The sequence below is a fragment of the Drosophila grimshawi genome, unplaced genomic scaffold (assembly GCF_018153295.1).
Source record: "Drosophila grimshawi isolate 15287-2541.00 unplaced genomic scaffold, ASM1815329v1 contig_1006, whole genome shotgun sequence".
Lineage (NCBI taxonomy): Eukaryota > Metazoa > Arthropoda > Insecta > Diptera > Drosophilidae > Drosophila > Drosophila grimshawi.
In genome coordinates, this window is record NW_025062489.1 from 709,345 (window position 1) to 725,598 (window position 16,254).

At 42.0% G+C, this 16,254-nt stretch overlaps 4 protein-coding genes across 8 annotated transcripts in view; 2 read left to right on the top strand and 2 right to left on the bottom strand.

Annotated features, from left to right (window-relative positions):
- The window catches only part of LOC6565318 (uncharacterized protein CG43867), a 126,511-nt gene extending 122,450 nt beyond the window's left edge, over positions 1 to 4,061 (top strand). For all 3 annotated transcript variants that reach the window (XM_001990913.3, XM_032737971.1, XM_043214844.1), the window contains 3 exons: positions 852 to 947; positions 1,195 to 1,536; positions 2,379 to 4,061. In XM_001990913.3, the coding sequence (XP_001990949.2) occupies positions 852 to 947; positions 1,195 to 1,536; positions 2,379 to 3,725 (1,785 nt within the window). In that variant the 3' untranslated portion in view covers positions 3,726 to 4,061. The remainder of the gene's footprint in view (positions 1 to 851; positions 948 to 1,194; positions 1,537 to 2,378) is intronic.
- A 1,959-nt stretch (positions 4,062 to 6,020) lies between these two features.
- LOC6565504 (vesicle-trafficking protein SEC22b-B) lies at positions 6,021 to 7,921 on the bottom strand. 2 transcript variants are annotated; one of them, XM_001990914.3, is made up of 5 exons: positions 7,755 to 7,921; positions 7,414 to 7,701; positions 7,177 to 7,286; positions 6,709 to 7,010; positions 6,021 to 6,632 (listed from the first exon to the last, which is right to left on the bottom strand). In XM_001990914.3, exons 2-5 carry the CDS (start codon positions 7,486 to 7,488, stop codon positions 6,484 to 6,486), a joined length of 636 nt encoding a protein of 211 aa, XP_001990950.1. In that variant the 5' UTR covers positions 7,489 to 7,701; positions 7,755 to 7,921; the 3' UTR covers positions 6,021 to 6,483. The 2 variants fall into 2 exon arrangements, with proteins under 2 accessions (XP_001990950.1, XP_032594149.1); XM_032738258.2 differs by having other exon boundaries at positions 7,760 to 7,912.
- Positions 7,922 to 8,670: 749 nt separating this feature from the next.
- LOC122322803 lies at positions 8,671 to 9,729 on the top strand. Its single transcript, XM_043215885.1, has one exon. It carries the CDS (start codon positions 8,671 to 8,673, stop codon positions 9,727 to 9,729), a length of 1,059 nt encoding a protein of 352 aa, XP_043071820.1.
- A 565-nt stretch (positions 9,730 to 10,294) lies between these two features.
- On the bottom strand, positions 10,295 to 15,311 carry LOC6565527 (coatomer subunit beta). Of its 2 annotated transcripts, none has more exons than XM_032738039.2 (8): positions 15,241 to 15,311; positions 14,796 to 15,132; positions 13,369 to 14,705; positions 11,412 to 12,067; positions 11,185 to 11,346; positions 10,823 to 11,096; positions 10,647 to 10,752; positions 10,295 to 10,570 (listed from the first exon to the last, which is right to left on the bottom strand). In XM_032738039.2, exons 2-8 carry the CDS (start codon positions 15,105 to 15,107, stop codon positions 10,505 to 10,507), a joined length of 2,913 nt encoding a protein of 970 aa, XP_032593930.1. In that variant the 5' UTR covers positions 15,108 to 15,132; positions 15,241 to 15,311; the 3' UTR covers positions 10,295 to 10,504. The 2 variants fall into 2 exon arrangements, with proteins under 2 accessions (XP_032593930.1, XP_032593931.1); XM_032738040.2 differs by having other exon boundaries at positions 14,796 to 15,112; positions 15,241 to 15,309.
- Between the last annotated feature and the right edge of the window lie 943 nt (positions 15,312 to 16,254).

Consider the following 16,254-nt stretch of genomic DNA (forward strand, 5'->3'; position numbering starts at 1 on the left):
AGAAACAGTTCAAACTTTGAACTTCAAAGTATACTTTAAGTATCAGTGTGTGCGTATCCTACTTCACAGACACTCGCACACACACACACACACACACACACACACACACACACACACACACACACAGACACATATCCAGTCTTGCGCTACGTTTATACTACTAAGCAGACAATACAGGACAAATTGAATTGTCTGCTTAGTGTTTATGCGCAGCTCGCTTATCAAAATAACAAGTTTGCAAATAACCTCACTTTGCTATTGATAAAGTGTTAATAACGTTTAAGTTGGCCGAGCATAAGCGTATGTATTGTGCATACATACATACATCATATTCGTATTTTTCTTCTTCTTCTCTGTTGATCTGTAGAGTTTTCTGTTGTTATTTTTCGCACAGTTTGCTGCCTTCTTTTTTGTTCAATGGCTTTGAATGTTTTGCATTATTGATACAGTAACTCGTTTTCTTTACCTATTGCGCCTTACAACAAAACAAACATAACAACAACAAAAGCAAGAGAATAACTTGTGTTAGCGGTTCACACACATACATATATCTCTGTAAAAAAAAAAAAAAAAAAAACAACTAGAAGCATTTAGTTAAACAAAAAAAAACTCAACATTTTGTCAGCTTACCATACAAAAATTTATCAGCAAATGTTTTTTGGCTTTTCTTCCATTCTCCTATTCGGTTTCTTATTGGTTTTGAAACGTGTTTTCCGTTTCGTTTGTATGTGTATCGAACCAAATCTAATACCGATTACCGATAACCGCAAACCCGTAAATACCAACCATTTACCAACACAATACTGTACCGACGATGACAACGACGACGACAATGTTCACGAAATTTACAGCAACTACTATTGTGCGCCACCCAAAGCCTGTTCACCTGTGATACTCAACAGGCTGGCCAAGCTCAAGCCAACGGCAGTTCGCCCACTTCGATACAGGTATGAGGGGAAATTTGTCTTGTCATTCCATAATCGATATACGATAAGCAAAACAAATTGCGAATTGCGATATACGATATACGATATACAATATACGTTATTTGTTTATGTCGTTTGTCCAGTGTTATACTGTTGCTTTCAGTTATAGTAGTCAATTGTAGAGTTGCCTAATCCAATACACAACTTTTCACCTCCATTGCCTTCCACTAACTGACCTTAATATTTTTTCTCATTTATTTTTGAGCAGGCGCCCGTTTCGACGCCGATTATCGATTGCAAGTCAAATCCGCCCGCGTATAGCTTTGTCCAGGGCTGGCAACTGCTCGCCCTGGCCGTTTCATTGTTTGTGCCCAAGTCCAGTCGTTTGCTTTGGTATCTCAAACTACATTTGTCCCGCAATGCCGACACCAAAACGGAGACGGGCAAATACGCCGCCTACTGTGAGCGGGCATTGGAACGAACTCTTAAGAACGGAGGACGCGAGACAAAGCCATCCCGCATGGAGGTCCTTTCGATATTGCTGAAGAATCCATATCATCACTCCCTGCCACATGCCATACCCGTGCACATGATGAATACCACCTATCAGGTAAGAACTTACTAAAGTCAGTTTGTATGCTGTTCCAGATGGATAAGATTATATACTGGAAAGTATTTTCGACTTTCCACTTTTCTATAATTAGTAAAATCGAAACAATATATAACGTACCTAATGTAGGTTGTGCAATCCTTGCATAATTGAAAAATCTCGTTCTGAACATTTTATTTTGCGGAGCTTTAGAAGTTAGATTGATAATTTGACTTTCTTTTATAAGATCGATGTTCACCATTTTCACAAAATTTGCTTGCTGTAATTATTTAATTATACCCTGAACTCATTCAAAATTGGTAAAAGTATTTTTGCAAATGTATACAGGAAGCATCTCCGACTCCATAAAGCATATATACTCTTGATCAGGATCAACAGCCGAGTCGATATAGCCATGTCCGTCTGTATGAACACACGGCTCTCAGAGACTAAACGAGCTAGAGACTTCAAATTTGGAACAAAGGCAATAACTGCCTCCGTTTCTGGATTATCGATACATTTTAATTTCCGATAGCAATAAATGCCAGAATTTGAAAGACAGAGGCTTCTAATTAACATGCATATTCATATTATTGACTACCCAAATTGCATCAGCAGCCGCAAGTATTTTTAGTGTGTCTGCCTTAAGAAAATATTGTGCGTGGGTTCAAAACTTTTAAAGGGACATTTGCCAATAAAATAAGAATATATTGGACAGCTGGGTTCAGGATATTTCGAGGTCGAGCTCACTCGTCTACAGCATTTGTACTTGTTTTCATTTAGATCTTATGGCTTGAGCTCAGTTAACTAGTTCAGTTTTAAACGTTTATGATTATAATCTATAATCTCGCTGATTTTTGCAGGTGGTTTCCTTTGATGGCTCCACCACAATCGAGGAATTCCAGACGACTCTCGCCCAAGAACTGGGCACCCGGGATGCCACCAATGGATTTTGTCTATTCAGCGATGATCCGATTGAAAAGGATTTGGAGCACTATCTGGAGCCGCTGGCCAAGCTGTGCGATGTGATCAGCAAGTGGGAGACAGCGTTGCGTGAAAAGGGTTCCGGCAAGTTCGAGAACTCGCGCGTTATACAGCTGAGCTACAAGAACCGCTTGTACTGGAAGCACACCATCAAGTGCGAGACGGACAAGGAGCGACTGCTGCTCTGCTACCAGACAAATGCCCAGATTGTCCAGGGACGTTTTCCACTCTCGCGCGAACTGGCGCTGGAGCTGGCATCGCTGATGTCACAGATCGATATAGGTGACTACACGCACGAGAAGTCGCGCGATGTGGGCCTCAAGGCACTTGACAAGTTCTATCCGTATCGCTATCGTGATGCACTTGGCGCCGATCAGGTGAAGGATGTGCAGGAGTTGCTCATATCGAAGTGGACGCTGCTCAAGGGGCGCTCTACGCTGGATTGTGTACGCATCTATTTGACCTGCTGCCGCAAGTGGACCTATTTCGGTGCCTGCCTCTTTCAGGCTAAGCCGCGCCAAAGCGAGCCGCATTCAACCAATAATTCGCCCGTCGCCTGGCTGGCCGTTGCCGAGGATGCGCTCAATGTGCTCGAGCTGTCGACGATGGCGCCGGTGGCGCGGTATCCCTATAGCACTGTGATGACCTTCGGTGGCTGTCAGGACGACTTTATGCTGGTGGTGTCACACGATGACGGCACTTTAGCCGGCGGCTGCGAACAGAAGCTCCTGTTCGCCATGAGCAAGCCGAAAATCTTGGAGATCACGCTGCTCATTGCCGACTATATGAATGCGCTGGGACACACGGTGCCCGGTACACCACAGATGAACTCCCTCACCCGCAACGGTTCGCATCGTTCCCTGCGCACGTCGCAGCGACCAGGCGGCGGCGTTGCTGCTGCTGGTGGTGGCATTGCTGGCGTCGCTGGCCTCACAAGCCTCACCGTTGTTGGCGCGGCCAGCAGCATCACGGGCTTCTCCACGAATGCAACCACAACGGCTCACAATACGCTTAACTCACATGCAACCCACACGCTAAACTCAACGCATTCGCATACGCTGAGCAGTTCGCACCATGGCGGTGGTGGTGCTGGTGGCGGTAGCGGTGGCAGCCATCAGGGTACGCTCAATTCGCAGACAGCGGCACATCATCATCATCATTCGCATTCGCATCCGCATCAGCCGGACATATTGAAGAGCACGCCCGATCATCAGCGCATCAAGTGAACTTCGAGGATGGGTCGTCTTCAGGAATAGTACCATATACATATACATTAATATAATACATATGCATATATACTATACACACACATACCTACATAAATACACTTATATATGTATGTGAGAGTCCATACAAAATGAGCACTTATTGAGCAGTGTAAGCAAAAGCCTTTAAGTACGCCAGTGCTACTGTACTTTATGCGCTACTCAACACTATGACAAAACAAAAGAACGTTCTTTCCTAAGCTAAGCTAATTACGGTACTCGTACTTTAAACACAACTCAACCATATATTATAAATATTTTTTTTTTGTTTTTTACTAGATCTAAGCCGTACTCCGTGTTAGGTATATACATATAATACATATGGTATAAGTATGTACATATATATATAGATGTATATATATATATATATATATATATATATATATATATATATTTATTTATATATATATTTATTTATATATATATTTCTGCAGATTCCGGGTTTCCCTTTATTTTTACACAGCAATTTGTACAAATTATTCGCAGCGTTTCAAAAACTTTCTTCTACTCTCACCGATGTATAATCGTATTATACGCATATATTCAACATTCTTATTAATTAAAGCTTCTTCATGAATCTCACATTGTCCCTCCATGCTCAAAAACTGCCTTTCGAATGTAGAACAACGACAAACGACGACTAACAAGATAACGAATCAAGCCAAAAAAAAAAATAATAGTAATTATAAATAAATAAATAAACCCAACAAGATGAACAAAAATAGGCTAAAGCAATATCTAAATAAACATTAGTGTTACTCATGAGCAGCAGAGTGGAAGAATTTACAATTGTATAACCATATTTTGTATAGCATTTTTCATGCTCAGATATGAAATACTTTTTTTTCCGTAAGCAAACTGTAGTTGAGGAGTTTGAAAAGATGTGTAGCATACTTAGATCTAGATACGAGATAAATACATATACAGTATATGATTTCTGCTCTTGTCGTACTTACTAGATTTGCGTAGAGAGCACAATATATATTAATGTTGTCTAGATATCGCGCGAAAGAAATATATATATATATATGTACAAAGGGTTTTTTATTTTTATAATCGCAATTTATAAAGTTGAATCAGGTTTGTGTCCCCTCATTTCACAGCTAAAATAAATGTTTTTATTCAAATTCTTTTTTAAAAACTTTAACAAATTATATGTGCTAAAGTAATAAAATAGCCAACCGAACACAGCCAGAGCTTCTAGTAAAAAACAAGTAAATGTATGCCAATATAAAGATTGTAATTGATATACATGATATCCAGTGAAACAATATACAAAACAAAAGAAATTAAACATGTATTCAATGTGTATGGAAAAATATTTATTCCAAGTCAAGTACTTAGAAATAGCCAAAAAAAAAAAAACAAAATAAAACAAATCGATAGCACTCGTAAGCCCTTTAAGTTTTTTTTGTTTTCAATTTCTACAAATTTGGTTTAAAAAATTGCTCCTTATCGATTGGACCTTTTTACTGAGTACATCTCAAAGCGCTTTCGATAATAATTTTGAATTTAGTTCAAGCAACTTAACACACTATAACAATATATATATATGTATGTGTATACATATGTAGACGCGTACAGACATATACTTAACAAAAGCAAATTATACAAAAATTACGTTAATAAATGTGTAAATGTTAACGGCGCATTTTTTTCCTAATTGTAAAAATTTGATATTAAAAATATATATGCAAAATCGCAACCAGAAAAGCAGCATTCAACTATATATATATATATATATATATATATATACATACACACATGCATACATATTTGTCAGCGCAGATATTGCAAGAAATAGGAGAATATATCATCACTCAAAACGAAAGAAAATATATAATGGAAAAATTAATCATTAAAAACTACCAAAAAATAACTAACGCATTTTCACTGGGTTTTGGGAATGGAGTACCAAGAAACTCTGCGAGCTCGAAAACTTATTGCCAATAAGCAAAAAAGCCTCTAGGCGAAAAGCCCATTTAAATAGTAATTTCTTAATAAATTTATATAAATCGCCTAAAATTGTATTTTATTGATGTTACATATCATCCGACCGTCTTTAGACACTATCAAGATCAGCATATCATATACATATACTATTTTTACACACATTTTCTACAATTTACATTTTCACTTCGCCTGGGACGCTCCATAAAAGATACAAACTGGTGTTGCCATTAAATTTCGGCATGCAATATTATATTCAATTCGTGATGTACAGCAAACCAATTAAAAGAAAGTCATAAACAGAAGTCAATGGAACTGTGTATATTATCGATGGTTTATGGAGTTGTTTCGCTTATCGTTGCCTCTCTCTTTCTGGGTGTGTGTGTGTGAATGTGTGTGTATGTGGAAATGAAATTTAAACCCAAAGCATAATGTAAATTAAAGCAAGCGCGGCGCATATCAAAAATGCGTGCCACCCAATTAGTGGACATTATTATCTAGCTGTTGTAGTTGTTGCTAGTGTTGTTACTGCTGTTGTTATACAATTAGAATATAATATATTTAAATGTCTTTTGGCCTTTATAACAAGCGGCACACTTGCTGCCGCTATGCTGCTGCTGCTGCTCCTCTATTCAACACGTCTATGACGTTTGGCCGGCAGTGACGACGACGACAGAGACAACAGCAATCATCATCATCGGCGCATCGCAAACAACGCCAATTACAATTTAACAACTAACAACTAATGCGACTAACGTACATACATATATTACAAAACCCAAAAGTATAGTATAAACACTAGAAATATAGTGCCAACGGCGGCCGCCTTCACGTACATCGATTTGCGATTTAGCAATTTGGCATCCTTTTTATACTTCTGCGACATCATCGAAAGGTTTTGCGTTTTTGTGTCCAGCTCTGTGAAAAAAGCATGATAAAATGTGTATTATAATTTGGTTAGCATTTGGCTATGTGGTTTTTATGGTTAACACACCTGCCAACACGGTGCCACGTTGCAGCACATCGTCAATATTCTGGACCATGATACGCTGCACATCCTGCAGTTGTGTATTGATGTTGCTAATGTTTCGCCTGCGGTCTGTCAATTGCTTTTTCGCCTTCTGTATGTACACATCGAACTCGATGAAGGCATAAGGGCGTGTCACCGAATTGACACGTCTGCCATAGTTTGTGTGAAACTCCTGCGCCAGATCCTCCAGATAGTTGAATGCCAAGCGTTTTGAATACATTTTATCAACCATTACCAAGTAGCAAACATCGTTCTCGATAAGATAGCTGTGGCCGGGTGTGAAGACGATGTGATTGGGCGATAATTCAATGAAAGAAAAACAGAGTCATATTAGGTCAATTAAATAGCCACTCACAAGATCGACTTCATCCGCAGCAATTGTATGAATTTATGTTTAATCGGATTCATGAACCAGCTTTAATGTGAACTTACTGAAATAGATATGGTCCGGTTTCGATGCTGCTGCGCGCCGGCGAGTGTGTTCCCAGCTTGCGAAATAGCATTTTCGCTTGATTTTGATAGTCCAAGATGCTGCGTCCGCTCTTTAAGACATGCGAAAAGTGAAAGTGTTTTTTTTTTTCATATGCACATACATACATGTATGTCTAGTTGTCTGTCTCGCTGTCAGTGTGTATGTGTGTGTCTGTGTGTGTGTGTGTGTCAACGCACCTGCTCATCATCCTGCATGGTGCCAACTAGTGGCAGGCCATCTATGACACGGGCAATCATCGTCAGCAGCGCCATGTCTGTGCTGTTTCTTTAAGTTGGGGGCAACCTCAATGCGTATGTGTTTCTCTCTGTCTGCGTTTATGTGTTTGCAGTTGCTGCTGCTCGATTGTGGCCACGGCTACAGTTTAGTGCGGCTGGCTTTCCACTTCGTTTGTTGTTGCCGTGGCCGCTACTTCTCAGTGCTAACCGCTATCCCTGTTGTTGTTGTTGTATTGGTTAATTTGGAGCCTGCAATCATTTTGTTGTTATTAACTGTTCAATTATTTACCGCAGCACTCTACCTCACTTTCGGTGTAAGTCTGAACATTTATTATGCTAATATGTTGTCAGAATCACAATATCACATATTGTCAGTTAAATATGCGAAATTATGCTGAGAGCTAAATTGAATCGTGTTTTTGTGTAACTGGAAACACGTCAGCGGCTAGCGCTGGCCCTGTCAAATGGCGATAGATCAACTATCGCTTAAGTGATTATCGATGTGTGCGATAACACCGCTAGTTAAAAGCCCGCGCCGATAAAATAATATTCAATTAATTTTAATTGTGATAAAAAAATGTATCGTATATAATAAAATAAATATACGTATGTATTTAATAAACAAAATAGACCATCAATAAGAATTGTGATTCAAATAAGCATAGGAAAGGCAAATTAAATTTTGATAAAGCGATATTTTTAATATTAATTGTAATATGCAAGAATAAGGCTGACATACATATATATATACAGAAATACATACTTTTGCTGGGCAAAACAGAGTGGATTAGGGGTAAACTCAAATAAAACGGAACTGGTTCTTTTCACAAGAAATTACAAGGTCCCTTCTCTTGTCCCACCCCGACTAAATAATGTGAATCTGATCTTCAACAACAGTGCCAATTTCCTAGGACTGACACTGGATAGGAAACTAGACTGGAACCTAAATATCCAAACACGGGTTAAAAATGCAACAGTCGCTCTATATACGTGTAGGAAATCCATTGGGCATGGGGTATGTCCCCAAATATCGTTCAATGGTTATACACATCTATAGTCTGACCTATACTTCTGTATGGCGTCGCAGTATGGTGGCCCTGTCTTAAAAAGAAAACCACCCTTTCTAAACTAAACAAAGTTCAGCGTATGGCTGAACTATGCATATCTAGTGAGGCACTTGACGCTATCCTGGACATCCCGTGTCTGGAAAGATAAGGAATGGAAAATGCAACACTCACGGCCAAAAGACTCAGAGAATCCCTTGACTGGGCTACTCAGAGCACTGGCAATGCCTCTATCCTAGAAGAGAAGCCAATCATCCCTTCAAAAACAGATTACTGCGTGCCAGTAACACAACTGGAAACTCCCTTCAATATATACTTCCCACAAAGGCAGGAATGGGTTCATGGCAGCCCCCGGTCCACCGGCAACCAAACCTTCTTTACAGACGTCTCCAAGCTAGACAACCGCGTAGGCGGAGGGGTCTACTCCGAGCAACTCAACATACAGTTATCCTTTAGCCTTCCAACACGCTGCAGTGTCTTTCAAGCTGAGGTACTGGCCATAAAGGAAGATATAGACTGCCTAGAAAGGCTCAAAGTTAGCCCTAGCAATATAAACATATATATTGACAGTCAGGCCGCAATTAAATCCATCAGCTCGATATTTTCCAATTCGATATCAATAATAACCTGTCACAAATCTCTACACGAGATAGCTAAACAGCATGTTATTAGCCTGATATGGGTGCCTGGTCACCAGGACAGTGAAGTCAACTGTAAAGCCGATGAGTTAACTAGGAAAGATACTGTACTACCACTCCTCGCGGGCAAGGAAGGTATAAGTATGCCTCTAGCTACCTGTAAGCTCAACATTAAGACGGAGTACAGGCGCAGGTCATGCAAAAAATGGCAAAATGCCACCTGTGCCCGCATAGCACACCAGACATGGCCAATCATCAACTCCAAGCGCAGCAAAGAGCTGTGCAGTCTAAGTCGGACCAACTGTTCTGCAGTGATCCGGGCTCTAACTGGGCACTGGCTGGTCGGCATTCATGCCAACAGACTCCAGGTGCCATACAATCACTTTTGCAGAAGCTGCAAAAACGAGGAAGAAGTGGAATCTCCGGAACATTTCTTCTGCCACTGCCCAGCACTTGCCAGGAAAAGGCTGGAAATCCTGGGAAACTACTTCCTAATTGGTTTATCGGAGCTCCGACATATGAGACCGGCCAAGATAGCGAAATTCATTAACGCATCTGGCTGGTCAAATGTTTGACTGTAAAAATGCTTTGGAGGCACGACTGCAGGAGGAAACCCCCCCTGGATCCCATTCGGTATCACAACGGGCCAAATATGGCCTAAGTCCATCGGGCTGACAGCCGATATAACCTAACCTAACCTACCGCAAATATCCTTTTATCTTGGTTCTTTAATGGAATTAGTATTCTCTTTAAGGTTGATTTTCGAAAGAGTTAGGATAATTTAATAATAGGGTCGTCTGGAGTCGAAAAAAACGTAAAATCCTTGACAACTTGCAAACTATGGAATAAATTGAAACTTAAAACTCCTTAGTATGGGCAATGTGATGCCACAACATAAGTTTCATTCATTTAAGTTAATATAGAGCACAAATCCATTTCGTTTTGTTCAACTAACATTTTTGAATGTACGAAGTGATATTTGCAGAAGTCGTACTCAGCTGGCCATTGGGTTACCACTTAAGATGTGGCTTGGTACTGCCAACACTAGAACTGCATGGAGTGTATGCTCTCTCGCTCCAGCACACAATGTATCACATTGTCATGTCATGGGACTGTCTCGCTTTCACACACAAAAAATACTTGAATTTGGGGTGGTTAACTTTATTAAATAAGTAGATAATTGCATGCGTTACTTTAAGATGTATGTAAGTAATAGTCTGTTGTAATCTGCTTTTAATTGAAAATCAGGCGGAATGCAGGCCGTGGCTCGGCCACCTCTCAAATATGCTTCGATTTCTTGTGCTTGGTGCTGCTGCCTCTGCTGTTCACGTCGCTGTTGCTACTCATCAACTAGGCAGCCTGCACCGATTGCTTTTGCGAGGAGCTGATTTTATCTCCCAGACTAAGTGCCATGCCCTGTGGATAACACAAATGACGGTTTGTGTGGTGAGTGGCCATTACAAAAGGGAATGAAATTTGAATGAAAACCCACCTGACTCTTGGCGCGTATACGTATGTGACCCGTCACCTTCGAATCGGGATCGTCGACAGGCTTTTCAATGCTTAGATTGGCCAAGGCGTTCTCGCCAAAAATCGATCTGCAATCGATAAGTAGTTAAGGTTTGTTTAGCAAACATCTGTAAATTGCTGTAAGGATTGGGTACGTACTTGGCATACATGTTGGCGGCCATAAAGCCACATTGGCCGGAAAGCGCCTTTTCCGGCGTCAGGCACTTCATGTTGGTGCTCTTTAGCAGGTGCTTGAGATACTCGTGCAGATCGGTGAAATTGGTGTTCACCGTAACCTTGTTCTCCCACTCAAAGTCTTGCCACATCTGACGGAACTCAGTGTCTGTGCAGCTGGCCGGTATGATGTAATCCATGATGTCAATGTGTATGGTGTTGAGTACCACGACGTTCGTGTTCAGCGCCGTATCGTATACTGCAAGATGTTGCAAGACGATATTGTGATTTAGCAATCAGTGGTATAAGTCTCCCGGTATCCCTCCACCCCACTCCACTTCACTCACCTATATTGCCAAAGATGATACCGTTCTCTGTGGAGGAGACCTTCACATTGGCTTTAATGTTGCAGAAATCGTGCGGCGCCAGCACCACCGGATGTGGACGCTCTACTAGCTTCAGATCGCCCAATGTGGCCAGCTCCAAAGTGCAGTTCTGTAGAGTGTCATCTAAGCGAATTGTACACAAGAAAATTACAATAACTGGGAAGGATTTTTTTAGGAGAATAACTCACTTGTTTGATTGACAATCAGCACGTCTAGTACAATGTCGTACTGGTTAACATTAACGTATGCCTCGGCATAGACCGGATCGGAGAAGCCCGTTAGCTGGGTAACCTTATTCAGTTTGTTATTGGGCGACGACATATCGCTGAGCTGGGCGGTCTTGCTGCCAGCCAATGCTTGATTCAAACTCGACTCGAATACATTCTCGCCTAGCTGATTGTCTCGTCCGTTCGAGAGCTGTGCAAACAGCACTGGCGAATCCGGCTGCACCTTAGCCGTGGCACGTTGTTTCTCCTTCTGCATGCGTTGATCCTCCTCCTGCTGTGCATCCAGCATATTTCCTAGTGCGGTGCGGCAATCGTGGCTGAAAACAGCAACTGCCTCTGGTGTACGATCGCTGAGAGTGCGCAGACAAACCATGATGCGATCGGAGTCATCGTATGTGATCGGCTTGCTGGGATAGCCAGACTTGCCCAGATGCAGTATGGAGCTCATAATGAGCATCACCTGTGTGGTTAGACGATTCTGTGTGCGTGCATCTGACTGTAGCTCTACATAGCGCAGCGCCAACTTCGTCAACGTTGCGGAAAGAGCGGCACCAATAAAGAAATCCCCATCCATCAAATACTGACGCAGCGGTGGACGCTTCTCCTTCTTGGCAACGCTGCGAACGAACGAGAAATTTGGAGAATTCAATATTTATAATACATACATACATTCGTTTATCACATCACTTCAGTGTTTTGTTTGGAGTGGCTAAAAAAATTATTACAGAAGGGGTCTAGTAATCTTCCTTCCAAGTTTGGCAAGTGTAAATCATAAATTGCGGGAGATATGGGCTTTTGAAAATTTGGAGCCGGAGTGAGCGTAACCAAAAAAAACAAATGTTGGAGGACGATCTTAGTAATCTACCTTCTAACTATAATTCTTAAATTTTTTTTTTTCATTTTTAGGAGCGGGAGTGGGTGTGGTCCAACATTTTTTAAGGATGCTACTATCAATATACCTTTAAAATTTGATCACTAGCTTTCAAATTGTGTGATATATATGGTTTTATCGATTGACACTAACAGGTGTATCGGTTTAGGAAGGCGGAGTGGGCGTGGCCATCCAATTTTTCATCAATCTCTTAGGAGAGTTGCCAGCAAGATACTTTCTAAATTTGGTTCCTTTAGCTTACAAATTGTGGAAGACATGCCCATTTCAGATTTCTAGGGCCGAAGTTCCTGGGAGCAGAGGATGTGGGCGTGGTTTGACAATGTATATGTTGATCTTTGAAGGAGGTTTACAGTAAGTTGCCTTCCAAGTTTGGTGACTGTGTCTTTAAAATTGTAGGGAATATGCAGATTTATCGATTTACACTATCCGAGAAATCGGCTTTGGCGATTATGTGCGCAGGTATGGGCGTCGCCTTAAAAATTTCTGATCACCTACACCTACCAATTTTGACGGCTATAATTCAAAAACTGCAAAAATATAGCCACATAAAATTTTTAGGGACGGAGTAGCTTGGGCGCTTCGGAGGAGGGCATGGCGTATGTCGATCGTTGAACAACACCAAGAACCTAAAAACCAAACCTAGTTTTTAGATTTATCGATTTGCAATTATCGATCTGATCGATTTCCTAGTCTCCTAGTGGAGCTAGCACTTCAATTTCTACACTTTGTCTCACACGGGCACAGACCAGCATATTTTTAAAGTTTCAAGTCTCTATCTCTAAGAGTGTCAAAAAAAATTGCCAGACAGCTTGAGAAACATTGCACAAAACCAAAATACTTTTGCTCGTTCCGACTTATTGACAAATGGACATTCTTATAAACGTAAATCTAAGCCGATCGAATTGGTAAATAACCTTAATCTTAACCACTCCGCGAAATTATGAAACTTGTTTCCAACTTGTCTTCTTCAGTAACTCCAATTCGCGTGTCTAATAGGCAGGTGGTATTTTCTTTTTATGAACTTACGGTGCCAGGCTGTAGGCGCTCTGCGTGGCGTAGGTGCCATCTGAGGTGACCTTGTTGGAGCTGCTACTGCTGGTGGTGGTTGTTGTGGTGGCGCCGGTGCTATTCGTTGCCTCGCCACTGGTAGACGTTGTGCCCTGATGCTGCTGCTGTTGCTCATCGGTTGAATCGCCGGCAAGACGGTGCTGCTCGGCATCGACCATGGGAATCTCGCCGAGTGTCTGCTGTATGGCTGCAATCACCACGAGAATCTGTACATCGCTCTCCACGTACTCGCCCAGTATCCAGACGGCGGCACGATGTATTTTCGAGGACTTGATTTGTGGAAAGGCCTCAATCAGATGCTTAATGATTAGTTCGCGCAGTGCTGGGAACTTTTGAATTGCCTCGCGTATAAAGATTAGTACATCGACGGCAGCCAGTTCGTTCGTATCGGATAGGAACTCTACCAGCACGGGAATTACATTGCTGGCCACATCCGGGAATTTGATGGAGCACGTGTGCAGTGTGCGCACCAACAATTGGCGATACTTGCCCGTATCTTCGTGCTCTACGTTGTGCGTCTTGGCCACCTCCTTTTGCAACACGTGCACCATTTCGTTGATGTTGCGCGAGTAGACCAAGTCCATAGCCAGGGCAAGTGTCTTGCGACGCACCTCAATGTCTGGGGCGGCAAGGACGCGCAGCACATCCATGACCAGATCCTGCATAACCTTCTCCATGTTCTCGTTCTCCTTCATCGCAATCAAACGGTCCAGCACAATGAGTTTGACATTGTTATCGCTCTCCTTGACGATCAACTCAATATAGCAGCCGGCGGCCGCCTTGATAGCCGTCGGCGCCAACGAGAGCGTGATAAGCGTACCAGCGGATTCGTAACGCACTGCATTCGAGGACGAGTTGAGCAGATTGTAGATGCAGCGTATGAAGCGCGAACGCTCGGCGGGATTGGCGTGACACACCTTATAGATCAACTCGACGATGACGAGCTGAAGAATGTCGCCAAAGCTCTGCACCTGGTCGATGCACGAGGCCAGATAATTGAGCGCACGCTCCTGGTCGGCATGGAGCAGCATGAGAAAGGCGTTCCGCTTGCACGACATGTCCTGCTGCGTGTCCAAGAAGCTCGCAATCAGCTCGGGCCCATCCGGCACTAGCCAGTCAAAGTTCTTGTATATGGTAAAGATGGCGAGGACCGCATTGCGGCGCACATACGAGTGGCGATGATCCAGGCAGGCGCGTATGGCTGGCATGAGGGGCTCCAACAGCTCCGGTTCCTTGAGCTTGCACAGAAAACGGAGCGTGGAGCCGCGCAGAAACTCATTTGGATGTTGCAGATCCTATAAAATCGAATGATGCCAATCACTCGGCAATCAGAGTCATTGGGATTGGGATTGGAATGGGGATTGGGATTTGTTTTGCGGACTTACCTTGCGATAAGCATCGCATACAAGTATCATCTCTTGAAGCAGCTTGCCATCGGCGGAGGTCTTCGGAACAATTTCCCAGAAGATGAGCAGCAGCTTCTTGATTGTGTGATTCTGCACAGGCAGCACAAAACGTATGATGGTCATGATCAGGCCCGGATAGCGTTCACCATTCAGCAGCAGCTTGATAACCTTCTTCAGCGTCTCGATTTTCACATTAGTGTCGCCCTTCTCGAGATCTTGCTTCAATTGCATTTCGTTCGGGACCTCGAGGTCCGGCGAGTTGATGATTGTGTAGCACGGCACTTGTGTCATCTTTGCTGTTAACAAACCAGCAACGCTGTCCGCGATTAGTAAATTAATAATAATTCAATTTAATGTAAATATAATTGTGTAATTTGTTGCTAAATTATTTCACTGTTTGCCTCCCAAACTGCATGCAATTTACTTGACGTGTCAGTTGTCTCGAGTATCGAAACTCGGTGTGACCAGCTCACTGCTGTCTGTATCACCAGCGTGAATGTAAAAAACGCCACTGCCTTGGCAGCTTAATTGACATAACATCCGCTAGATGGTGCTGTCCGCTTTCAGCGCTGCCACTTGAAGAAATCAGGTTTGGCGGTTCAAATTTAAATTTAAAAATTAACATTTTAAATTGTTTGCTACTTTTTGGAATAGTAATTTCCAGATCAAATTTGAGGCTTTCAATTGAGCTTCTCGCCTGACTGCAGTTGCCTGTTTATAATTATAGTTCTGCCTATGCATAATCACCATAATCAAGGGATCTTTAAATTGATTGCGCAGCATGCCCCTGTGCGATGAGCTAAGGTTAAATTCTTATTAAAAAAATACCCGATCGTCATTGGGAAAGTCCCGTCGCGCTGGAGCGACTTTTTTGTTCTTCAATTGCTCTCATTGACGTATAACATATATTTACATACACATAGATATATGGTAATATGCATCTATCTGTTTATATGTGCAACCAGTTAAAGGCCCAATTAGAGGACTATTTAAATAGTTACTAAACTGAGAGCAGAGTTAGTGTATAATATACATACATATATAAAGCAGCAAAATTTAATTGGTTCAACCCGGTGCCCTGCCCGACAACAATTGCAATAACAACAATAAAATACAAAATAAAAAATTCATAATTAAGTTCTCTCGTTGCGATTTTCTAAGTAGGTGTATAAGAATAACTTTTCTGATCTTGTTTACGAGCAAATGTCATTAAGCTTCGTTTATAAGCAGTCTGCCGTCCACAAAGCTGACAATTCGTTTTGCAACCTACAACCCCCCTACCTACCAACACACACACCTCAGCGTTACTTCGACTAGAATCGCCTGCTCACTTGCATTTTAAATAGATCGCAAAAAATTTATATTCGGAAAGGGGCTTCGATGGGGTTGCCCGTTGTGGGATCTACAAAAACCGGCTCTGACATGCAAATAATTCAAT

Coding starts and splice junctions, on each gene's coding strand:
- LOC6565504 (XM_001990914.3), bottom strand. CDS start 7,488: ATGGCGCTGCTGACGATGATTGCCCGTGTCATAGATGGCCTGCCACTA. Junction 7,287..7,413: donor CCATGCAGGATGATGAGCAG/GTGCGTTGACAC, acceptor CATGTCTTAAAG/AGCGGACGCAGCATCTTGGA. Junction 6,633..6,708: donor ACGTGGCACCGTGTTGGCAG/GTGTGTTAACCA, acceptor CTTTTTTCACAG/AGCTGGACACAAAAACGCAA.
- LOC122322803 (XM_043215885.1), top strand. CDS start 8,671: ATGGAAAATGCAACACTCACGGCCAAAAGACTCAGAGAATCCCTTGAC.
- LOC6565527 (XM_032738039.2), bottom strand. CDS start 15,107: ATGACACAAGTGCCGTGCTACACAATCATCAACTCGCCGGACCTCGAG. Junction 12,068..13,368: donor AGCGCCTACAGCCTGGCACC/GTAAGTTCATAA, acceptor GTTCGTTCGCAG/CGTTGCCAAGAAGGAGAAGC. Junction 11,347..11,411: donor GCTGATTGTCAATCAAACAA/GTGAGTTATTCT, acceptor CAATTCGCTTAG/ATGACACTCTACAGAACTGC.